Raw genomic sequence first — 26,392 nt, forward strand, 5'->3', positions numbered from 1 at the left:
TCGGTCTGAAAAAAATCTCTTGGCTAAACCGGGATTCGAACCCTGATCCGGTCAGGTATGCTACCAGTTACACCATCAGGTGTTGCCGTCTCATTTCCACATAGTGGTGCAGGAGACGAGGTCGTGCATACTAAGCCACTGTCGCAGAAATAAACTCTACTTTGTCGAAATTCCGCGACGGGCGCTTCTCAAAGCACTCCGAAGTCGTTTCATGCCGTGCTTTGGAAGTCTTAAGGAATTCTCGCACCCTGAAGTATTCACTTGATACTCTTTGAGAGGATCCTCGTCTTAACTCGGAGGAAGTGGATCTCAAAGACATTTCCTCGAAAAAAAAATTGAAACAAAGTGATACCTCATGTAGGTATCCACTTATTCGCGAGTTTAATGGTCCCCTTACACATTGTGGGAGCGTGCGTGGGTATAATATATATGCCTCGTCTTTCAGCGCTTTATTTTTTATTAATGAAATATATATATTCTTTGTTCCTCTTCAATCTGAAACAAGAATGCGTTGTAATACCGACGTACATTGCTTTATCCGCGCATATTTCTTTCAAACAGTGGGTGAGTGCATTTTACTGCACTTTCCTCTGTGGTGATTTTATCATGAAATCATGATCCCTCGGTGACAACTCGAATTGATTGGTTGGGACCAAGCAGTGAAAATATACATGAAATAGAAGGCTCTGTAATGATTATGTTTATATCATTAGCCCTAGAAACAATGTTTAAATAGAATTCATGAATATAAATAGCCACTTATTTACGTGTATCAAACCTCAGATGCTGCAATTATAGCTGAAAGGCATTGCATACCTCTATAGAGCGACGGAAGTAATATATCCTCAAAAAAATGACCTCAAATCCGCCGCAAAATGAGTATAAATGCGAAAAAACTCAAGTAAAGAGGGATAGGAATGCATACCTAGTTCCTACACATAGGAATGGAAAAATATCTTTCATTTTAAACTCACTCCCCAGTAATCATAGTCCCCACCAGTATTAAATTTTAATGGCCCGGGTGAATTAAAATTACTCTAATCGATTTGAGGAAAATATGGGAGGATTAGTAATTGAATATATGTATGTAGGAAATTACGGGACCTTTAATAAAATCGGTTGATAGAATAGGAAACTAAATTTGTTCGGCATATTGAACCGAGGTTTATATTTTGAGAGATGTTACTAGTCATGAGGGTTATTTACATTATATTACATAAATATATATGTAGCATGATGACATTCTACGTGAATGTAGCGCAAACACGTATCACCTTTAACTATGAACTGAATGTAGACATCCGCTTTTGTATTTATAGTTCTCGCAATATATGGGGCCCAGTAATATTCAGTCTGTTCCAAAATTTCAGTATTGAGTAAGTTTATTGAGTTCCATAGCATCTGTTATAAGCTCATCAAATTTTTTACTTCCTCTCCTCAATAAATACAGTCGTCGCATTTGTTCCCCGAAAAATTTACTTTCGAATTTATTAGCCAAATCTAGCATCATTTTGATAAACGTTTTCTACGAATTTTAAAAACCTTACTGGTGCCAGAAATTTAATTGTTGGATCAAATGAAGTATCGGTATGCTCAAATTTATCTTGTCAAGGAATGCTGCCTCAGAAATGGCAAGTTAGCAGTTAAGCAGGGTTTGTCGCCATAATTACTTTATAGCGCAATAAAAGAAGCACATATATGCCCACAATCTTTCTTCTTTAGAGCACTCCAATAAAAGCGTTGACTCCCCATTAGCAAAGGCGTCATTAAACATCACGAGCAAACATCCACTTCTCTATCTCGCCTCGTGTCATCAGATTATTACTCTACACATTGATGCGATAAGCACAAACAAGAAAGCTCTCATTTTACCCCATCCACTCTTATGTTAGCAATTTTACAAAGCCTTCTCTCAAACGTAAGATACTTTGTGTGGAACAAATAGTTGTATAGTTACTATAACAAATAGGGTGTAAAGGAAAATGAATGCAGTAAAATCTGCCCCAAAGGTCACCTCTATTCATCGGCCAGTTTTTCCCGAGGGAAAACTTATTTCCCGTATCAGAAATCGTAAATTAGAGGTATAGGAATATACATTGGACGGGGTATGCCCTGCTCATATCATCATGAACTGGCTTGGTGTGTAGGCTTGGCCGGTATAATTTGAGCAAATAAGCAAAGCCTCTGGTTTCCATTATTTAAACGAGTAGGCAGTGGTTAATGTTCACTGTGACGTTGGCTCATTACTTGCACATGATGCATGAAATTCTTCGAAACCACCTACCTTGGGACTCCGTCACTCATGAGCTTTCGCATGGTATAAATGCCATTGACTGGTGTACTGATTTGAAGGGCAATGACGTGGTGTCTTCTTATTGCCATGTGACTGATAGGTGTAATATTTTCGATAGATTCGTGTCGTTGGTCCTTGCAGTTTTACGTTGCCACGATATAGGCGTTAATTCAAATATTGAAAGTCTGTGAAGAACAGTTAATAAAGTTGTGATCAGCAAGTTCGTGGCAATGGCTAATCAGAATCTCAGGAGGATTCAGATAAAATGGAAGCGCCTGATACTTGATCTGCCACTTTAATATCCGCAGTAATTTGACCATGGTATTGGTCGTGATGGTGTACCTCTGCCCATAAAGCTTCCCTTTATTTATATGGTCACCCGTTAAATTTACAGTTGCAGCTTATCCTTGATTAAAACGATTATCCGTTAAGTCTACGGTAAGACTTATTCCAGGCGCAGAGGGTTATCGGTTAAGATTATAGCAAGGCGTCATCTAGTTGTGTAAGGTTATCTGTTAAATCTTGGTAACGAATTTATATAGGCTCAGAGAAGGTTATCAGTTACGTCGATGGTACAGCTCCCTCTGCATGCATAAGAATACCAGTCTATTCTATAGAAAAGCGTATTCTAGGTGTAGAACTTCATTGGCTTAGTCTAAAATAAGATTTATTCTAGATATATAAGTTTTTTAAGTTAAATCTAGCCTTACGATCGTGTCTAGCTGTAGGAGGTCATTAATTAAGTATAGGGTAAGACTTACCAGATATGTATGAGGTTATCTGTTAAATCGAGGGTTACGGCTTATTATAGGAGTAGAAGGTAGAAGGTATCAGTTGTCTTGTGTACAACTCAAATGGGATATGTAAGTTTTTACAATAAGTCTGGGGTACGACCAAGGAAAAATGTATTAACGTAATTTGTTAGTTTTAAGTAATGACTTATTATTGATAAATAAGATTATTAGCGTAGTCTAAGGTAAGACTTCTTCTAGATGCATGTTTTTCATAAGATAACTCTAGCCTTACGCCACTCTCTGGAAATAGGAGGTCATTAGTTGAGTCTAGGGTATGCTGTCCTTCTAGATGTTTAACATTTTTGCTAAGTATAGACCTAAGATGAACTTAGTAGTGTTAGAGAGTATTGGTGTTGTGTTATTTGTCGTCCTTTTCCATCGTCGCGTTCACGTTGCAGCGACGCTTGAAGCGAATCGAAAGAAACACCCCATGTGTGCTTTTCAGTGTCGTTGCACGGGGTCTCATGAAGGCCTCGCCCCGCGGCGCCGCTCCCTCGGGATCCGGCCCCGGGGCGGGCGGCGGCGGCGGAGGTCGGCGCGTGACCAGGCGGCGGCGAAGGCCTCGGAGGCGGCGGCGGAGGGGCAGGTGAGGGGGGAGGCGAGGAGGAGGGTGGGTGGGGTCCGGGCAATTTACCACGGCAACCACAAAACAACAACTACAACGAGAGACGACGAGATGGTCGGGGATGCTCAGCTGTAGCTGCGGTCTCCAGGGCCAGTGAAACAGCGGCCTGTTTATAGAAGAGCAAGGATCTTGGAAAAGGAAGGAGGGCACGTTTAACTTAACTCTTTGCATCATAAATCGGGAAGGACGCGTGCAATCCAGTTGTGCGGCCTAATAAATAAAAAAGGGAAGTTTCAAAGGGCAGCATAGAACAAAAAAACTCGGCAGCTTCAATCGAGAAAGGAGTCAGTGTACAAGACCGGTACAACAACAGAAAATCAGCAGATACATCTGTAGGAACGTTTATGGGCCAGTAGAGCGGCCTGATATAAGGAGGAACTGAAAAAGTCTCTGAGAGCAGCAACTTTTGTCACGATTTTACGAGAACATCCGAGATGCAGAAGCTCCGTACCACGTTCAAGCGCTCCAGGACCCCTACGGGTGCCGATATGAAGCAGCAGAGTAGCCTGGAAGTGCCGAAACAAGTCCGTTCGGCCTCCTTCGACGAGATCCAGCTCGAGTCTAAGAAAAGCCAGAGAGATCGTGGCGGCGACGGGGGCAACCAGGCCTTCGGGGGCGGCTTCCGCCCCCTCCTGCCCCCGCAGCCAGCCTCAGACAGCTTCCTCAAGGTCCCCTCGTTCGTCAATCAGCGGTCCAAGAGCTTTGACTCCGGGTGCAGGGCCGGAGACGGCGACGAATCCCTGTACCTGGAGGTCCCCCGGAGGTTCCAGAGGAGGAGATCCTCCGGAGGCGGAAACCCGGCGCCCTGCGTCCACTGCGCATGCCTGGAGGAGTGGCAGAGGCAGCGCGCAGCCGCAGAGGCGCTCGAATCCTCCTGTTGCAGCACGGCATCCTCTTGCTCCGTGCCCACCACCTCCGGTTCATCTTCCTCGGGCTCCGGCGAGGAAGATGACGGTGAGGAGGACTTGTCCGAGGCCTCGGAGAGCCAAGGGCCCCTCCTGGTGGTCCCGGGAGGGGCTGCCGGCGGAGGAAGTAGATCATGTACGTATGACGCCCCTTCCTGCGGTTTCGGCATTTGGTCCCAACATCGGTGGTGTCTCTCTGTAAACATGTAGCGCATAAAGTCCTTGTGTAGGCTTTTGGAGTGTGGCGTAGATTCAGCGGAGATGTTTACGGGATATGCATCGCGTGTGCTCATCTTTGTTGTGCAGCGGCCTTCTTCAGGTCAATGAAGTGCAGAGGGGTGGTTTCGATCGTATTTTATACTCATCCGTCTAGATCAGGCGTTAACATCACAAGACCTTATATGGTCCAATGAGAAGACGCCTGACTTCGACGGAGATGTGTAAAAGACAGTCAAAACCACTCCATCGATCTCAAGGAGCTAGCTGCAATCCCGATGGCACTGTTGCCTTCAAAAATAGACTCACAAGCGGTGCATATCTCGGAAGCTACTACCTTGAGTGTAGCGGGAAAAACTTCTTGGAGCCATTCATGCTGTGATGTTGGGACCAATGCTTTGGTTATTGTGAATTAGATTGACTCAACATTTTTTTCAAACTGTTTCTGATGACCCCAAGAAGTCCGCATACATAAAAATCCTATACTTTAGTCAAAAAAGTGATCTAAGAGTGGTATACTTTCCAATTTACCAGTAATTTATAAATATTATTTGGATAATAAATCCATGTATTCCTTTAAAATACATTAACAATGTACAGCTTACTGCACATCTGCTTGCCGATATCCCTTAACTTGTGAAAAAATTGAAAACATATTTATCTTTATGGTGGCTCTTCAATGAAAGTTTAAATTTCATCATAAAAACTAGCATAAATTAAAAATGATTGATGAATTTCAAAAATCCACTTCTCTACGCATATCTGACCTTAGACGCATTACCGTTGAGGTTTATTGCATACCACCTGAGACACAGAGGAAAGTAATGAACCACCACCCCTGAAATAGCTACATTAATTCCCGCTGGAATTTAAATGAGCCCGCGAGGCTTATAAATTTGGTCATGTTGAATGCTTTGTTTAAGAGTTTTGGGGTAATTTAGATTTCTTCCCTTATCATATTTCTTTGGGATTCTTTATCACAATCTGAGGTTTTTCTGTATCACAATGTGAGGGAGATGATAAAAAGGCCAACGATTGTTAATATTTTGGGCTTTTGTGTATAATTCTGAATTCATAAAAAATATAAGGAATAATTTCGATTTAAACTTGAGGCACATAAAATTACATACACATTTTGTTGATATACCTCAGATTCAGCACCTCATAAAATAGGAAGAAATTACGCACTACCCCACACTTATCGCTATGCCCATTTTGACGAAATCTTGACCTCATTGAAGGTCATTCGAAAACAATGCGTTACGGAGCAATATCTGGGATCATGTATCTGTTAGTCCCGAGTTGAGTGTGGCCCACACTCGGAAGGGTCGCTAACAATTTGTATCACAGAAACACGGTTTCCATGGAGAAGCGTACCCTGTGGAGCAACTGAGCAGCCTTTACTAACGGTATACGCTGGGAAAGCATCAGGTCTTTTCACGCGCTTAGACAAGGGTTGCGGATGCAAAAATGGGTATTGAGCTTCTACGGCCTCGGAACCGTAGAAAGGAAATACTCAATTGGCCGTATAATTCTCCCACAGCTCGTCCACCTTGCAAGTCAAAATTGTCTCTGCTTTGGTGTGCGGGAAGGGGGAGAAATTCACCGCAGGGACCAAACACTAGCCTCTCAACCGGAAAGCCCAAACCACACACACACATTCACTCACAACAAACATACACAACAAGATCCTTTGTGGGGGCTATAGGGACCTCCACTAAGGATTCTCGCTCCCCAAAAAACCGGGTTTTTTCACAGGATGGGCCTATCAGGGATAGCCAGTGATTTGTGTAAACACACGCATTCAGTAAGAAGTCACTCATACATTCACTCACCTACAGATGGCTTCAATTTTCCGGGAGAAAGATATTGCTCCAAGAGAGTTACATCGGGGATAAAGGGTTGTGGATTTGCGACTAGGCCCTAAAAAAATGGGGACTACCTGAGACAATGAGACATGGCCTCGGATATTGCGCCTTAACCTATAATCGTGATATATAATCGTGAAAAATGAAGTGAGCCTCTCTGTCCATACATTTGCCGGTTACCAGTATCTCTGCTTCATCCACGCATCCCCTATTTTGATCAAAAGGTGCCACCGAGGAAGAGGGCGACAGTGGCTCCCTCCTGGCCTCCGACTCCCGATGCAGCATTCGGGTCACCCTGTCCCCCCACTCCCCCTCCTCCCCCTCCGAGATGACGGCCGGGGGTCCCGGCAGGGCCGGCGGCCTCTCCCCCCTCTCCCTCGGCGGGGCCTCCACCGAAGACGACGACTCCGGCGGCTGGGGAGGCGGAGGAGGAGGGTCTTCGGGGGCCAGCCGATCGGGCAGGGCGTCACCCCTCGGATCCCCGAACCGCCTCTCCCGCCAGGAGGCCTTCTTCTGCACCGAACCCGAGTCTCCCGGAGAGGAAGACTACGACGAAGACCTGGAAGACTACGCGGACGAGGAGGAATACGAGGATGAGGACGATGAAGAGTCTGCGGGCGATGAGCTCTACGACGGGTCCACGGAGGAGGTCGACCGCGGGAAGGGAGCCTCCGGCGGCGCCGGAGGAGGTGGCGGTCGAGGTCCCGTCGTGGCGGAGATCTACCTCGAGGTGCCCGAACTGTCCAAGCGGGACCGTGCCGCCTCCGTGGATTCGTCCTTCGCGAACGTGTCTGGTGGGGGCGGTGCGGGGGGCGGCGGGGGCGTGGCCCACCACCACGGGGGCAGGGCAGAGGAGGTGTTGCCCCACAGCCTCAGCCTGGAGACCGCCCCCTCGCTCATGGTTCCCCCTGGGGCCGCCTCCGTGGCGCTGCGGTCGCGGTCCGTCGACATCGTCCTGCCGACGGATGAGCAGGCACGATACAAGGCGCTGGCCATGTCCACCGTCTGCAAAAAGTACGTAGAGGGAAATGGCGAAGGATATATACCATGTCATATGAATGTTTACACGCTCTTATTATTTATATCTTTATATTTATGCATTTTCTCGGTCTACTTGGCCAATTTTCGTTGTTTTTATTACTATGCTTGCCGCCTAGCCTATTCATTCTTCTTTCATTGTCAACTCGTCCTCTTATCCTTTTATTTTTTTAAATTGGCGTATCTTTTTATAAGCGAGTAAATCAATCTTTAATGTTGTGGCTTTCAATGCGTGAGAATCTTTCACGTCTCCTCTGAGAAGTTTTGTTCACTGCTTACATACTCCCTAAGAAGTTTGAAGAATTATTCTTGGAGATTATAGCTGACTTCCCAGGGATATAATTTAACGGAGTCACCCGAAATATTCGCGTTGAGTGCGAAAATTCAACAGATGAAAAATTATTTCCCCTCCCACGCTTAAGGTTTGTGATTTTTCTTCTATGAAATTTTCGCACCTCGTATTACTGCAAGATACATTGATAAAAAACTACGTCACTTCAGTTTGAGAAAACATGCAATCATTCATTCATTTGCCCATTTTCATAAAAGGCGAAGGAATTTATCCTCTTAAATTGATGGGAGAAGTAAGGAAGGTAGTGAAACATACAGCATGCAATGAACATGGACAACGCTATTGCGGAGGATGGTAAACGCCGAAAATCACAGGGTAACAATGTGCCCTGACTTTGATTCGAACCCAGAAACTCTAAGGGCCGGTTCTATAATATCTGTAGGATGATAAAGCCTTTAACTTTGAATAGGGGTGGTTGAAAATTCTGGTTAGCTTCGGTTTACACCGAGTTTTTCCGATCTTGTGATCAGACTTTAGGCTAACCAGAACTTTTAGCCACTGCCAGCTAAAGCTGAAGACTGTATCATCTTATGGCTGGCGTAAACCACACATTATAAAACTGGCTTTAAGAAACTTGAATGCTCAGTGTCCAGGTAGCGATATTGGTTGAGAAACCAATTCCAGTTTTGGTTTGGAGATGGCCTGATAGCAATTTTAGTATCTGATTTTCATCGCATACCGTCTTCAGCATCATCATTACCCTTGTCCATTATATCTTCCGTGTTTCCATGCATTTCTTTCCTTTGCTGCTAATGTATGTCAATATTGAAATACTTCTCCCTTCAGTCTATGGTAATATAAAAAATACTACTCCCTGATGCGAACGTCCTTGCTATTCTTGCCGTGAATCCAACATTCTTCTTTAACTTTCGCATTTTCTTATTATTTCATAAGAACTTGAAAAATATATTCATTCGTGTTCTGAAGGCATTTCATTTTTCCATCTGTTACATTCTCATTCTAAATATTCAGACATCCATTTATAACTTTGCGAACATCTTTATTATCAAACGTTTAACGCTATTCCAGTGGCGTAGCCAAGAATTTCGTTCTGGAGGTCCAAAACCAGGGTGGAATGTTTTTAAAAAACAGGGTACTACCTAGAGGGTTTTAAACTGATTTAAACACTTTTCATAATCGAAAATACTTCATTTGATAAGAAATATTTTGTAAATTCACTTTTTTCAATATTTTGTTTTCTTGTATGAAGGAAAATAATTGTGTTTTTATGTTTCGGGGGGGGGGGGGGTCCGGACCCCCCCTGGATACGCCACTGCGCTATGCCCGAAGATTTTATTGTTTTAGATCATTTGTGTAACTTTCCGATTAATTATGAGAATTTAGGAATGAATTTTAGATTAAAATTTCCACAGTCATAATTCCTGGCTGCCTGCAAATCTAAAAAGGCTATTAAAATGAATGTGTGAATGTAACGGGTGTTCGTAAAAAATAAAATGAATGATTTTATCCTCTTTGTAAATGTGGTTTTGGTATCTTATTGCTCTATGATCTCCATTTCATTATTACTTAGTTTTACTTTTGTAATGTTTGATCTCATATCTTTAATACCCACTTCAATCTTCTTTCCCTGATAACATAAACTGTCGTCAGAATCTATTTCAACTTTCTTCAGCAGAGATGAGGTTTTTCCCCATTAGTAATTATCCTCCACTACTAAAGCCAATATTTTTTTGAAACGGCCTTCCATGTAGTTCAGAAGGATATATTAATTTTCACTCGATAGACCTTTACCCTTTTATTCGAGTATATACCGACGTAAAAACCTTGAGAGGTAGCTATTAGCAGTCTCAACAATCAGGTTACTGCAAATTGGTCGAAAATATCTAGGTAATTCGGATCAAGGGGAGTTCTATTCCTTTTTTTTATTTAAATTGGGATTCTTCGCATTGCCAAGCTTATACCCCGCATCTTGATTAAAAGTATTTTTTCTAAGCCTTATCTCAATGGCCTACTTAGTCACAAAAGTTAATTGAATTAATTTGGGGTTATCCCATTTTATATTGTGGTCCCTGTAGGTGCTATTATTAGTAAGACCAGACTTATCGGGCTGTCCAAGTCTGAAACCATTGGATGGTTGGTGATATGCGACGAATTAACCAGGTAGAAATCTTGAGAAGACTTCACCCAAATAATTCGCAGGTAAAGAATTACATCATATCATCACTATAAATTTCCTTAATTTCACAATCGTCAAATTTTCCAGCAGGTTTAATTTTACTCATTGGGAATTATTAACAAAAATCATCCGCAGTGTGAATTTATTATCTCTTGGCGCTCTGCAATATCGACATTTTTTTCTCTAGATCAAACGAAAAATATCCCAATGTCCCTCAAATCTTTCTAACCAATCCTAATTCCCCTTTTTGTTGGTATAGGACGAGAGGTTATGTATCTTACGAATAATATCCATTTATTTTCTGCATGATTCTCTTGAAGCACGATTATTTCGATGTTACTTCTATAAGATGCCATTCCACTTTGAATTTTATGTATTCTATGAATAATTTAATTTTGTTTCAAAAATACTATTTCATTACTTATATTTGGTACCATCCTCCTCAGTTATTTTGGATGAAGGAGGATAATTAGTCTTACAAGAGAATGATGTTTCGTTGAATGTCAATTTTTGGTATTTTATGCACATTTCAATAGTCTTAAGTAATGCTACTGGCTTCGCCTAAACAATAGTGAGGCTGAAGTTTTGTATTTTGGATAGGGAGTCTTTGAAATGCTGAATTAGCATTTATTTTGATAAAATCTCCATTGATATACTGCTTGAAGTATTGCTTGGACCAGCATGCACTATTTTTCATTTTTTATTGCTTTTTAGGGCCGTTGTTCAAGATATTTTAATGAGACAATTCTGGTAACGGTCATTTGTCCAAGTTTTTTATTTATTTTTTCATCGTTGCAGGACTTAAACAAATTTTACCTTCGAAATGTCAAACTCTTTAATTTATTCAGTCAGAATTTATTATGGAAATCCAATGAATGCAAATTGATGAATATTTTTCCCGAGTTCCATTGACCTTCAGGTATAAAAAGAAGTAGTTTCGTTTTAACTACGTTATTAAAGGTGCATTTGGCATTCAAGACCTCCGCATTTACAGGATAAATTAAAAATATTCATTTGCCGAATTCAAACTAAACAACTTTTAAATTAATGTTAAAATAACTACTTAACTGCAATTCTATCATCTAAATAAACCTACCACCATAAATAAATGTTCCTTAATTTACGTTTTAAATCAAGTCCGTTGAAACGCTAAACAAACCTACCCCAAACACAATTAACTAATTAGCTAAATGACGTATTTCAATCGTCGACATGCGTGATCGTTGGGAAGACTACCCATCTGTCATTATATCTGATGACGAATGATTTTTCTTCAATTTTTGAATTGATGCGATGATATTTTAATCGCAATTTTGTCAACAAATACAACTATTTGTATCTTTTTCGCTTGTACGGTTTTTTTATTCAAATTTTTAAGTTCTGTTACTTTAAAACAACAAGCGTCACTTAATGAGACATTAAAGAAATTTGTAGCCTCTTAATTCTCAAAAAGAATTCAATTTTTGGGCCTTCAGAATACCTAATGCATTTTTCTTTTTGTTCTGAAACATGCTGTTTACTCAGGCGATATGTGCGAGGTGACGTTCGCGCTCAAGTCTCTCCTAGTAGTTCCTATTTTAGACGCTTGGTGCGCGCTGGACGGTCGATTCAGGGTCACTCTAGCTCCCGGACTCGCTCCTATGCCAAGATCAGCGCGCCACGGGTAATTAAATGAACTACGTACCTCTCTTTCCTTTCTCAGCCTAACGTTCAATTTGTCTCGTAAATGGTATTTCTTTCATTGATATTGAAATTCCATGCATGATTATCGCGTTGTATTAACCTCTTTGAAAAAACCAATTACTTCATTAGTCCTTTTAAAGTTTTGGTAATATCTCTCTAAGATGTCACACATTTGAATGTTTGTCGCGGAATCAAAATAAAAACGATGCAATAATATTAGCTGATTAAATCTGATCGATCTCGTAAAGTTTGGCCTGCGATACCGTATTTTTTTATACCCCTTCCTGCGTTATGATTGAAATGCATCTAGGATTTTCTCCTCGTGAATCTTGTCACTATATTAGTGCGTACCTGATCATAATAACGATGCAAATAAGTACCGTTACCCTTACGCGCGTATCCTTACCATTCGTGGTTAGCTAAAAATTTATTTTAAAGTGAAATTACAGTACAATATTTATTTCTTGTTCAAGCTTGGAAACCTTATTATTTCCTAGCCTTTTAACTAAATTTTAACTTCATTGTTCTTACCTGAAAGGGTGCACTGAGTTATAATTGTCATGAGCGCTTGAAAATTGAATAAAGTCACAACTATCCGTATTTTAAAAGTATGTTAATTCAGTATGTTTATAAGAGCAATTTTGAAGCATCAAGCATCAAATGGCTCTCTGATTAGGCAGTCCTCATCACTTTCCCATAACAGGCTTAATCCCGATGCTATTCAATTTTGCTCAAGAAAGTTCATTCTAAATTTTACAAATAGTGATGCCCAAGTTGATTTGTTATATGTATTTTAAACAGGAATTATCCAAATACATGAGGTATCCCAATTTTCTGCATTTATTTGAAATTTCATTATTTTAGTTGCTATTGTGTTATCGTTATTTTACCAATACTTTTTTGTTTTGCTTGGTCCAATTAAAAAAATAAAGGTTCTCTACTTATGCGTAATGATTATTCCCAATCCATTGAAAGAGTATTACATTTTTTAAACATGTGCTTGCGTTCTTATCAGTTTTTTTAATTGAAAATAGTGGTTATACGGTCAAGGAATTTACGCTCTTTAAAATGGTACTTCCTATTTCCATTGACACTGCTTAGCATTATAATAAATGTATACCACGTACTTTTTCTGGAGTCTTGGCCAAATGAATTTGGATGTCATGCGTGAAAGATTTTTTTTAATTTAATTACCTTCCAGTTAGTTTTTAATTTTGCTAAATGTGATAATTTTTTCACTCCACAGAATTATGCTTATTTCGTGCACTCCGCTGCTTCTGAGCCAAGCATTGTGCGCCGCCACTTGCGACACAGAGAAGATCAGGTGAAGGGACACATAGAGTGAACGCTTCCGTTCATTCATTTGTTTTATTTATTTCAATCTCACGAGTTTATTTTGAGCACCAAATCCCTGCTATATACACCTACCCAACGCAGCGCATTCGTAACTATTCAACAACAGGTATCCAAGTAGATACATCCTTTTCGCGCGCTGAACTTAAAACAATGGAGTGCTGGTCGCTATGCACCGCGCACTGTAAGCCGTGCAGAAGTTGCTCAGGCCTTCCAAGCATTGCAAACTCCCATGCACTTTGAATATAAAACTTCGCAAAATTCGATTGAAAGAGTAGGGTTCCATTTGCCAGTGAAAAAAATCTGTCGCTTGGGTTCCAAATAATTTATCTTCTAAGTCGTGGCCCCACGGTAAATATATGAACGAAGAATAATTCAAATTTGAAAGATTTCCGATGCATTTAAAATCTGAAGGTCCTTCTTAAGGACCTCCAGATTTTAAATGCATCTTGCACCATTTCCATCTTTCGTTCCTTGGCTTCCTTAAGTATCAGAAATCCATTGTTTTGACTTCACTGTTTAAGGGTCAATTTGTTGAAGAGTTTCGAATGAAATTATATCAGAGGGAATGTGTACGCAAGAGCGCTCATCGACTTCTGTGCTTCGGACCAATATTGAAATGGCAAAATCCAAGATCATTAAACGGAACTGATAGATCCAACTAGTAGAATACTACGATAGCGTCTGTTTTTTCATGCTGTTTATATCGACTGGATCTTTCCACAAAATGGAGTACAAGAAGAAGAGTTATCAAAAATTTATATAAAATCTTTCTATCAATGTTTACTTTGAAAACAATCCCCACCTCCCACAGAAATACGGATGTCAGGGTTTCAATGTTGGTCTCAGCTTTGCGCAGCCATCATGGGCACCATTTTGTATGCATTTCCTCTGACGAGGAACGCTACCATTGATACGCTGCTTCTTTGTTTGTTTGTTGACCTAACAAATGCACTCACGCAAGCATTACTAACGAAGGTATCTTAATACCAGCACCAAGTGGAGTTCCTACTCCGCGCACTGATGCTAAATGAAATGTTCAAAGAGCTGCCTCTTTGAGGAGGTTCTGAAATTTTGGCCAATGATAACGTTACGTGGTGAAACTCACGTTTCAAAAACAATATGAATTAAAAATTATTATCCCTGCAAACTGGCGATAAAAGTAATCTACCAGTTTCAAAGTTGACTTAATTGTGTGGCAAATGAAACAGCGACTGGATAAGGTCAAACTGAAATTCTCAAGCTACCGTGGTTGAGTTGAGTCTTGCTTGGCCGGTGGATTGACATTTTCTTGGTGAATCGTCCAGTTTGACATAGTTTTCTAGACATTGTCGATAGTGTGTGCTATGAAATCGCCTTAGATAATACAAATCGGGACATAACAATAAACAGCCCCTTTCCTGCACGTATCTACGACCTTAGCGACGCGATAGAGAGGATGAGTGATGTGTCATGCCTTTTTTTATTATAATGTTTTCATAGAGTTGACTTTTTCCATAGTTCAAAAGTCTCCAGTTTTCTGGCTAGTAGAACGAGAGGGAGGTAACTGGTTTACCCCTTAGCAGGACTTTAGGGGCACAAGGAGTCCACTCTGAGCCTATCGCATTTTTAATTTTCCTAGATCTTTTCTTTAATCCAACATCATACGCAAAAAATATATAGAACTGAATCAAATTCATGCATTCTCGGGTTCTATGGCATTTTCATTTTAAATTTTTTAGTAAAACATTTTCTTTAACTATCCTGCCTCCTTAAAAAGAGCTATTGTTCAGTTGAACTCAAATCAATGGTTATAATAATTTTATTTCTTGCCTTTTCACTTATTTATATTGAATTGAGTTTATATTCTGATTTTTCCGGCGCTTTTTTCATCTTTTACTTAATTGACGTGTTTTTGGCATGAATGCGTTCATTATTGTGCCTTTTCAATAACTTATGGATTGCATACATTACAGAGGGTTGCTCGATGATGTCTTTTATGAATCCATCTCCTCTGTTATGGATTATTGTTGACCCTGGAGGTATGCAACGGGAAACAGGACCCTCTTTTTACAAACTGGAAATTTTCCTTAGAATGTTGCTTTATGTACGTAGAGTGAAGCGAAATGATATCGCTATCCTGATATGTAACTATCTATTCATCGTATGTAAAAAGCCGGAAATTTTGATTTCATAGGAATAGATTCTCATATATTTAGTGAAAAGTTCTCGGGATCGCCACCGGGTCAGGAACTCCATAACTGCAGGAGTTCCTGACCCGGTGGCGATCCCGAGAACTCTTCACTAAGTCTATTCGCCGGGAAAGCACTAAATCTTTCTCCAGATTCTCATATTTCTAAAAATTTCTATATTCTCTAAAAATTCATGGCATGTCCGGCGTAGTCTAGAAGTTTTTAAACTCAGCACTTCGTTGTGTTGCTTAGCTCAACTAACATTTAAGAAGGGGCTGTAATTTTTTTGTCTCAATTTTCATTAACTTATGGTGGTTTCTTAGTATTTACTTTCTCAGTTTACTGGATAACTATGGCTTTTATTACTGCAATCTAAAAAGAAAGAGATCTCTTGAAATTTCATTTTCGATCATCCTGCGCATAGTTTGAACGTCACCAACTGTTGACTCGTGGTTACCTTCTCGCAAGTGATAAACACCAATTATTCATTTTCAGTTACGTCAATGTCTCCATTTTTCGTTTCTTTGGTTTGCAGTGTGATTTTTTCAAACAATTATGATATTTAAAACTTTGAGCTAACATCACTCACATTGATAAATCATCAATTTTCGCTGACTCGATTCTTTAGATGATGCAGCATGCATTGGAAATTGGCCATATTTTACAATCTTACTTTCTACCTGAGTGAAGGATTATTTTCGGACCCGACAATTTCTATAGGATTCGGCTATTATATTATTGCTGTTAAAGGTCTTATTGCGCTCCAGGAATGATGTTCACATTACTCAATTGTATTTCTGTTGTTTCTTATTTACAAAATATTTTGATATAAAGTTACTAAGAATCACAAACATCCAGATAAGTTGTTTTTTTATTGACGCATCGATGAGGTTTCGTCAGGTATGAGTAGCATTTACAAGAATTCTCCTTAAAATTGGACCTCACTTTTTATCAAGTACCGCCATTTGCGAAGGGAAAAAATACTTAATTTGACGATTTTTGGCCCTTGATAATGCTTTTTATGAAAAGGATAACCTATCCTTACATTCGTCTCAACTCCCATTATATATAGCTCAGTATACCTTCTTGAAGTTATTTCTCAAAGTATTCGTTAGCATTGCTATTAAAAGTATTATTTAAATTACCGAATTATATGGTTCTTTTTCGCGAGGAAAAAATTAAACTACCAGTGCGCAGTTATTTGATTCATCTCAAGCCAAATTCATTTCAGCTCAAAAAATAGTTTTTTATTGGGAAAAATAAAATATATTTATGCACTTATCATTTATGGACTGTATTAATAATATTTTTACTCGTATCATTTTTTTAGCTCACTCCTCGTTTTTTTTATTTAGTTAGCCGTCCCAGATTAATTATGTACAGCCCCTTACAGAAACCCAACCAAATTTTTAAAATGACTTAACTAAGAATGCCAACCTGCATGAATAATTTAATGTATTTAAAATTGTGTATAATATTCTATGCTAAATAATTTCCTGTTAAAGCTTACACTTAAAACTTAAATAACCCACGAAGCAATTAAACTTTGATGAACTCTTATGCGTTCAAACTCCGTGCCAGTGACTTTTTTGCAAATAATGAATCCAAATTCCGAACACTAATGATTGTATATGATTTCAGTCAGTGTTTAAGTATTACAATTCCTTTTCAGAGATTTGTACATACTATTATAGCAAACATCACTCTTGTTGAACTTGGTGTTTTCGGTAAGTACTACTATGTAAATGGAAAATTAATTTTATATTCTAAAACTATGTATGTATACTGTCGTACCGTTTGAAAAATAATGATTGAGTTGAATGTAAATTCTACCTACTTTGGCAGCTCAAAAGTAATATGTACCTATCATCCATATTCCATTTGAGCACTATATAGCTCAGTGGTGCTTTCCTTATGCCAGATATATCTTAGGTATTATTTGTTTTCGATAACGTCATGAGCAAGTTACAAGGAATTGTTTGCAGCATGAATAGCTTGTTAGAGTGCTCCTAATTATTTGCGCATAAAAATGTTCTTATCGGGATCTAGTATTACCTTCTACACTCACCGACCGATTTACGCTATACTTATGTGCACTGCAGTGGAATAAAGGTTGCGAGTGGCTGAAAAAAACAGATATCATGGTCGTGAGCAATATGCTATCAGTAAGATTGAGTTACCTTCTTAGCCACTGGGTGTAATTTTATACTACATCTTGGAGTATATGTCTCATATATTTTTATTAATTAACAAAAAATGTACGTAATATAATCATTTTAAAAACTCTAATTGTATTTATAAACAGCTATTCACATCAAACCCTTAGTAACGGAAAAATAAAAGTTCCGAAATATATACCTTGCATTTTTTAATCAATAAAAACATTTGAGACTTATGCTCCAAGAGATAGTCAACAAAAATAACAGTCAGGTAATTGTTAATATCAAAAATTGACTAGAATTAATGACATTGCTCTTTGCCTTCGGTTTCTTCATAGATTACAATTATTAATGAGTATCCTACCACTGCGGTGGTATTTAGATACTAGAGATATCTAATCTACCTAGATGATCATTTTCTGATTCATCATTTGCCGGAGAGCAGCTTTGGGTGGTACTTGTAAAAACCTTCATTTTACAGAGGTTAATTGAAATTTGATAGACTAAATGCATCGAACATAAAGAATAAAACCCATAATTAAGGTAAAAAATATTTGAGTAAAATTAGTATTTTTTCCTGTAAATTATGCTTCCCTTTAGGAAAAAACAGGTGGTATTCATGTTAAGGAATGATAAATTTTAGTATTTTTCGAACCAAGATATCATTATCGAAGCCTTTACGAAGGTTTTAATGGGAATACTGTTGTGAGCATAGGAAAGATGTGTAAATGTACTAAATACATTTGCGATAATAGCAAATGTATTTAGTACATTGCTAAATGTGTTTCGAAAGCCATCTGGTGGCGTGCTTTCAAATTTGTTTTACAAATTGTGGTGTTTTCGCATACTTAGCCTTGGGCGTGGGCATTTGATCCGCTTTGGGCCGCTGGCCACGGAGGTGGGGATATGTTTGAGCTGGTGGCAACCATTTGATACGTAGAAATCGGAGCCGATGCGGAGACAGCTGAGGCAATTCCGTCACGGAGACTGCTCGACGCGATGGGGAAGTTAGGGTTCGCTTCGGCGAATATTGAAGGTGACTTGGAATCTCAGCTTAGCCTCTCTATGTGAAGACTAAGGATAATATGACGAGAAGAGACTTATGCATGCGTTTGAGATGTGGACGTGGTGGACAGTGGCGAATATGGATTGTATCGTATGGTCTGGTATTTAAAGGAGGCGATCGACAGCGAAGGTTATTTGCGCCATTGGGGAAGGATTGAACTCGCTGTTAACGAAAGGCACCAAGGGGACCACGGCCTAACGTCCCATCCAACGGACGGAGTGTTGCACTTTAACCTTTCTTCAGGCGCAATATTGAAACTGCTGAGTTCAGGCGCAAAGAGGTACAGATGTGGAAAAGCATTATTAACTTTTAGCATGGCTCAGTGGTACACCTTTAAATTTTAATGCACCATAATTAGTATATTCTAACGCTAAAACGATGCCTTATTTGCTATTTATATACCCCTTTACATATCGTTATACTTCCCCGGACCGATCCAGCAAGGTCCAATAGGGTGGTTTCCTATTATTTTTTATTGCCTAAATCGAAAGATTATTATTCCTGGATTACAAATTTCACACTTTTAGATTTTTAAATGACGATATCCATTTTTCGCGATTAAATGAAAAGTGAAAATTTTCAAACGCGCGAAAACGCGACGGCTAAGTATGAATGATGGGAAAAGCCCGTGTGACGTCATTCTGGTTCCCACTGCCGATAAAAGTGTTATTTGAGTAATATGTCTTTTGATAGCCAGTGCCGGAACGGCGTTCCGGCGCTTTCCGGCACCATTACATTACTGGATGAGACCCATTGTTGGGCAGTCGATTCAAATTTGACTCAGGGCGGTTGAAATTTGAATTGCGTTCGCGACCATTGTATTTTATCAATCAATGATCTCCATAGTTGGCTGACGTCCTGTCCAGAGTTCTTTTTAAGCTCTTTTCCCTCGGGATTGCCCCTTTCAATATTCTATCTGAGTATCTATAGGATTTTGACGCCGTTAAAATTGATGCAGTGCGCAGATATTGAGGCTATGCCCTGCCAAGGGCGATTTTTCAGGTTGAAAAAGTCTTATGTGCCTCTTGTAATCCTTAATCACTTAATAGCTTCACAATATTTATCATTGTGTCCATATTTCTTCTCAGAGCATATTTATCGATTTATCTAACACGCCCAACATGATCGAAGGATTATAGAAATTGAAAAGCTTTGTGCGTTGCTCCGAGATGATGCTCTCTGGCGTCTTTAAGGCAACGGAAACCGGATTCAAGTGAAAATCATCTTTCTCCTCACTCTCAAACCACGCCTCCTCACCCATCGTGGTCCAATATACTCATCCTTCCGTCGCTGAATTCGCTGGCGAACTTGGCACCGCCGCACAGTGGGCGGAAATCGGAAAAAGCCGGACAAAATTACAAAATGACTTTTTTTGAGTTATAAACTTGAAACTTCGCAGATATACTAAAATATGATTGAAATTTATTGATATGTACTTCATTTGACATAGATCCTACCTGTTACTGAGATACAGAGGCTCAAACGTGAGCAAATTTCCATAAAAACGCCCGTCTTCAATTTTCTCTGAAAATCTTCCAAAGTAAGTGAATGGTGAAGTTATGGGTGGATTCTTGCCGAATAAAAAACCATATCATCTGTTAGCATGGTGTTTTTTCTTTAATTTTCCGTAATCTTAAAGAATACAGCCCATAAATTCTTACCAAGCAGTAACAAAATGGCGGATACTGTTTTTCGACAAAGTTTTACATTTAGGTAGAGTTTCAAATAGGTTTTCGGCAAGGTCGCGCAGAGTAACTTATATGAGAGCATTGTTTGAAGATTTCTTGAGGTCTTTATTCAGTTTTCTTTGAAATAAGTTTGCGTCGCCGGAAATTACATTGATTTTTCGATCGCGCGGCAGGGTTCTTCTCCGCGCGTCGGGAGTTGGATTAGCCGCGCCGCGGTAAGGTTATTGAAGCTGCACGGGTTTTAACGCTCAACATTCACCGTTTTTATGTTTTGCTTCAAGACACCGATTCTCAAATGGTCTATGGTGAAGACAGTGGAGGTTTTTCATGCGATGTACTTGCACGTTTCATTGAAGTTCATTTCGTTATCTTTGGATACGATCGAAAACCATGCTTCTATTAAAAGCGTTCAAACCTCGACAAAGTGAGTTGTTTTCCTGGGACTCATACAAAAAGACCTACCAGAAAGATACCAGCTGAGACCCTTATACCTTCTTCAATCACCGATCCCTGACCCTCAGGATTCTAATTTCGAAAACGGTCGTTTTATGACACCCTGGAGTGGAGCCCTTGGCCGTCTTAACGGAGGTATTTCCATGGGAACTTCTAGATTTTTTAAAACGTGTATCATACCCTCAGTTCTACTTTGACTGTGGTGAAGGAAATTTAGTTCTCTTGAGTGCGCAGAATTTGTGAAAGTGATTTTAATTTGCTTGTGGAGCGTAGAAATTTCAAACTTCCACTTGCCTGTAAGTACGTTTTTGAATAAATCCCCTAACATCTTTTTCAAAATAGTTATTTTAATTTATATTATCAATTTTAGCTGAAACTTTTCTTAGCATTCCTTTCCTAAATTAAATAAATTAAAATTTAAATTATCCAATGCCACTTTTTAAATTCCAATCGATACGACATATCCAATATGCATTCAGAAAATCATATGTGGCAGTGCAGCGTACACAAACCAATAGAATATTTATCGATATCAGGTGAACGATATTTTACATCTCCTAAATTATTCATACCCGACGCTATTGCACCGCAGATTTAGAACCCCATGATTCAGCTGTCCTTCAGTGTGTTGCAAACTTAAAACTATCGTTTTTCTTAATTTCGAAATGACTATACTTCCCTGTAGGATAATAAATTATATGGGTTTTAAGATTAAGAAAAAATTAGGAAAATAAGGTAAGCAATGTAAGCATTACTTTTCCGTTGATCATGGTCAGTAGTAAACAGAACTTGATCGTGTAAAATCCAGAGTTGAAATCATTAAGACCATCCACCTGCCTTTCGATATAGGTAATGTCTTTCTGATTTTGTAACTTCTTTTGTCTCTTTTTTTCACCGAAAGCGGATGGGATGACAAAATCGTACGACGTCGGCAGTGGATTTCCCAGATAGTGTCATCTAAAATTGTAGAGCCTATATGTGAGAAATGCCTCCGATGCAATTTAAATTCTTTATCAAAAGTTTAGAGATAAATGTAATTAACCAAGAGAAAGTGGAAACTTCAGTCGTTACCTGTAGCGCCTTTGTTACCTGCTGCTTTTTAATCAAACTAAGAGATACAAGGGAACTCATGACTAGGAATTTATCTGAAACATCCACTTGTTGCCACATTTGCTTATATTGAGAGTGGCCCGAACTTCCATCAAAACCGTACTTAGAGATTAATCTGTAGTTCACCACACATTTTAATTCTTGAGAGATGGAAGTGGTGGCTAAGCATGCTATTGTTCCCAATATGGTGTGGTTCAGTGGTGCTTGAAGGTTTACTTCGCACATGGTCTCAGTTATTTTAATTCCTTCGTTATAAGCTGCCTTTTTTTGCTATCGCTATTCTATCATAACTGGGATACAATTCGTGTCCATGGCTCAGAGCTGTCCTACGAAAAGACCCATGTTGACGCTTGGTCAAATCAGAGGCAATCATCAACGACAGTGCCTCTTCCACTGTCATCTCAGGGTGGACCTTTTCACTCGTCCTCCACTTTGAAAGAACTCTCTTAGCCCGAGTAGGGGTCGTAGTTGTTATTTCTGCAAGTAGGTGAGCTGCTGCAGTGTCTCCCCTCTCTCTCAAACTCACAGATGCCGCGAGAGCAAGCTCAGCAGTAGTAGCAGTAGTTTTTAAAGTTTGAATTTTCTTCTGCGTGATCTAACACATTAGGTGCGACATTTTTTTGGCCGCCCTGGAATGCATGGCAAATATAATATAAATTTTGAAGCATGAAGCCACAGGGGGAATTTTATTTAGTCAATCAATTTGAGAGGAATAGATTTTTACAAAAATACAATACTTAACCGGCTGTCGTTGAAGTATCGGGAAAGTGATGCATAACAAATTCTGGAAATGTTATAGATTCAGCGAGCCAACTTTTGTACAAATACAAAAATCGTTCATTATTTCGAGAACTCTCTACCCATTTCTTAAGGTATGGCCATAAAATGCGCTTTGTCAGGAAGTCATTGAGAAATTTCAGAGCATCAGGGCCTTGTCTTAAATTCAGCCTCCGCGATAAATAATGGAGCAAATACTTTTTACCGAGTGAATGATTTTTTTACCAATTCCAATATTATTTTGTAGATATCAAGTCATGTAATAATGTGAGGTGGCATTTTCTATGGAATGGCGGATGAAGCCTATGTAAAATTTAGAAATAATAAATTTGTCGAACCTATGGTTATCCAATGCCCTAATGCGTACACGGGGAGGAACGTATGGTAAACGTGTAAAGACATGGTAATCTGTATGTCAAAGTAGAACTGAGGGTATGATGCACATTTTAAAAAAGCTAGAAGTTCCCATGGAAATACCTCCGTTAAGACGGCCAAGGGCTCCACTCCAGGGTGTCATAAAACGACCGTTTTCGAAATTAGAATCCTGAGGGTCAGGGATCGGTGATTGAAGAAGGTATAAGGGTCTCAGCTGGTATCTTTCTGGTAGGTCTTTTTGTATGAGTCCCAGGAAAACAACTCACTTTGTCGAGGTTTGAACGCTTTTAATAGAAGCATGGTTTTCGATCGTATCCAAAGATAACGAAATGAACTTCAATGAAACGTGCAAGTGCATCGCATGAAAAACCTCCACTGTCTTCACCATAGACCATTTGAGAATCGGTGTCTTGAAGCAAAACATAAAAACGGTGAATGTTGAGCGTTAAAACCCGTGCAGCTTCAATAACCTTACCGCGGCGCGGCTAATCCAACTCCCGACGCGCGGAGAAGAACCCTGCCGCGCGATCGAAAAATCAATGTAATTTCCGGCGACGCAAACTTATTTCAAAGAAAACTGAATAAAGACCTCAAGAAATCTTCAAACAATGCTCTCATATAAGTTACTCTGCGCGACCTTGCCGAAAACCTATTTGAAACTCTACCTAAATGTAAAACTTTGTCGAAAAACAGTATCCGCCATTTTGTTACTGCTTGGTAAGAATTTATGGGCTGTATTCTTTAAGATTACGGAAAATTAAAGAAAAAACACCATGCTAACAGATGATATGGTTTTTTATTCGGCAAGAATCCACCCATAACTTCACCATTCACTTACTTTGGAAGATTTTCAGAGAAAATTGAAGACGGGCGTTTTTATGGAAATTTGCTCACGTTTGAGCCTCTGTATCTCAGTAACAGGTAGGATCTATGTCAAATGAAGTACATATCAATAAATTTCAATCATATTTTAGTATATCTGCGAAGTTTCAAGTTTATAACTCAAAAAAAGTCATTTTGTAATTTTTCCGGCTTTTTCCTATTTCCGCCCACTGTGCGCCGTCCCGTCGACGGAACGCGTTGTTGGGGACCTTTCCCTTCGTGACGTCGTGAGGTCACGTGACGTGATGGTCGCTACGTGAATCTCCATTTCGACCGTCGCGCCGGACCAACCTGCAAGTGAGATTGAAATGGGCTAACTCTGCGGCACCGAATATAACTAAGCCTAGTACTACATTCATCGGGTGCTGAGTTAAGAGTACTTTGTACTCATGATTCCGAGATTCATCTACCTTCCGCCGATGATGCCTTGTACTTTCTAGTTCTGTAATCGATAATTTAGTTTTGAAGTATCTAGGTACATCTGAATAGCTGAGTGCCGATTTCTAAGTAACGACTACAGATACTTGGAGACACCTTTTTTTTTAGAGAGGGAGTCTAATATTCTGCTTTTCAAACTATTTACGAACCAAATAATCGGTAAATAATTTACTACGTAATGTTCAAATTGAAAAACATCCGTAACTACCTAATCCATACCACATCTACATATACATGCCACCCCGCATGCTGTCTAAAAGGCGTGTGAAAGGTGGTGTTAGGACACCACCCGTTTACAAATAGAAGTAAATCCTCTAACGAAATTATGATTAGCATTTATTAACACTAGGAGGACGGGAGTTTCGCGCTACCTAGAAGGACGGATAGGGGTCATTTGACCCTTAAATGCATTTTGGAATAAAACGCCCAATTTTCAACCAATATTCAGTTTAATCGTATTAATTGTTGAATCAGTTCATTAAAAACACTATTTAACATTATTAAATATTACTTCCACCGTCAAAAGTTAATAACAATTATTTTTAAAAATCATGAATTAAACCTTATGTAGTTGTCGATTGCAAATCAAATAATGAAAATACATACACTCAATACAAAAGTTATGTTACATGTTTAAACAATACGGGTACTGGGCTTACAAAATTTACATTAAAATTTTTAAAAATTATTACTTTGTTGTAAATTTCAGACAGACAGTATTTTTTCAACGCTGTTTCCACGAAATATTTTTTTGCGCTGAATGCGTTCATTGGACGATTTATTCATCTACATCTAAATCTAAACACTAACCCGCAAGACGCTTAAAAGCGTGTGGCAGGGGGTGTTAGGACACCAGCCATTTGCACATGAAAAGGAATTTGGAAAATGGAAAGGAAATTGGTGCAATGATTCAATTTGATGGTATTTGGCACCTTTTTCTTTTTTGTTCCCGTGGAAATATGGCTGTTGGATTTGGAGACCTGTAAATAAATTGATACATGCTATCCATCGTATCTACTCCCGCTTTGTTTTTATTATGAAATAGGATGGTCTCTGGTATTCTTTTATTCGTTTCGGAAATAGTGTCGTCTGAGATCATGCTGCTGAGTGTAAGTACATTATTGTTCTACTTAGCCTGATTCTACGTAAGAGTATGGCCTAAGGTATTTTTGAGCACTCGCGTTGAATGGATTATATGGCTATTTTAGGGGTCATGGATATTTGTGCGTCACTCCTGTTGTTATCAGATCATCCATGCAATAGAAGTTTTCCATTTTTTATGACTTCCTGCCAGCTGGATGGATGGAAAATAATTGTTACAAGTTACATTCATTCCTGAATTCTTGTATGTTACGGTCATTTTAGTAACTATTTATTTCCCCAACGCTTGATTTGATGGACAATCATCATCTTTGCCACAATAAGGAAATTCATTTAGGCTGTATTTTCATTTCACATCTGTCAAAACCCAGTACTCGATTCCAAATTTGTCTGGTTTATTTGGAATTTACCTCATAAAAGGACAGCTGTATTTTGTTGGATAGAGCTGTGCATTTGCTGTTACGCCAAAGTCGCCATTGGATTCACTATCTTGGACTTCGTCCCTTCCATCACACGTAGATGTTGATGGATTGATTAGAATGTCCTTGAACTGATGTTTACGATTCACTTCCAGACTGATCTTCAATATTCCCTACAGCTATTTGATTCGCGACGATTCTCTTCTCTTGATATATTTCTCGACTCCTTACTTTCATCTTCAACTCGCTACTGATATGCGTGCAAAGAATCTACAAACGAAAGCGCATTATGGTAGAATCTTCTCTAGTTGCTTTGGAGGTATAGAGAGGTGGAGAGCATTAGAAATTCATTCAAAAGGACAAAATTTCAGAAGTAACGCTAATTGCCGTTCGAAAGGCAGGAACTCAACCGCCAACCGTATCCTGATTCGTATCTTCCAGGAACTTGCAGTAATGCTTCTTCTCCGACCTGCGTGCGGATTCCAAGGG

At 39.3% G+C, this 26,392-nt stretch overlaps 1 protein-coding gene across 6 annotated transcripts in view; it reads left to right on the plus strand.

Annotated features, from left to right (window-relative positions):
* Window positions 1-3,721: 3,721 nt before the first annotated feature.
* LOC124162859 (eye-specific diacylglycerol kinase) overlaps window positions 3,722-26,392 on the plus strand; it is a 134,092-nt gene continuing 111,421 nt past the window's right edge. For all 6 annotated transcript variants that reach the window (XM_046539536.1, XM_046539537.1, XM_046539538.1 and 3 more), the window contains exons 1-2: window positions 3,722-4,753; window positions 6,926-7,715. In XM_046539536.1, coding sequence (XP_046395492.1) covers window positions 4,147-4,753; window positions 6,926-7,715 — 1,397 coding nt within the window. In that variant the 5' untranslated portion in view covers window positions 3,722-4,146. The remainder of the gene's footprint in view (window positions 4,754-6,925; window positions 7,716-26,392) is intronic.

The sequence above is a fragment of the Ischnura elegans genome, chromosome 7 (genome assembly GCF_921293095.1).
Source record: "Ischnura elegans chromosome 7, ioIscEleg1.1, whole genome shotgun sequence".
Classification (NCBI taxonomy): Eukaryota; Metazoa; Arthropoda; class Insecta; order Odonata; family Coenagrionidae; genus Ischnura; species Ischnura elegans.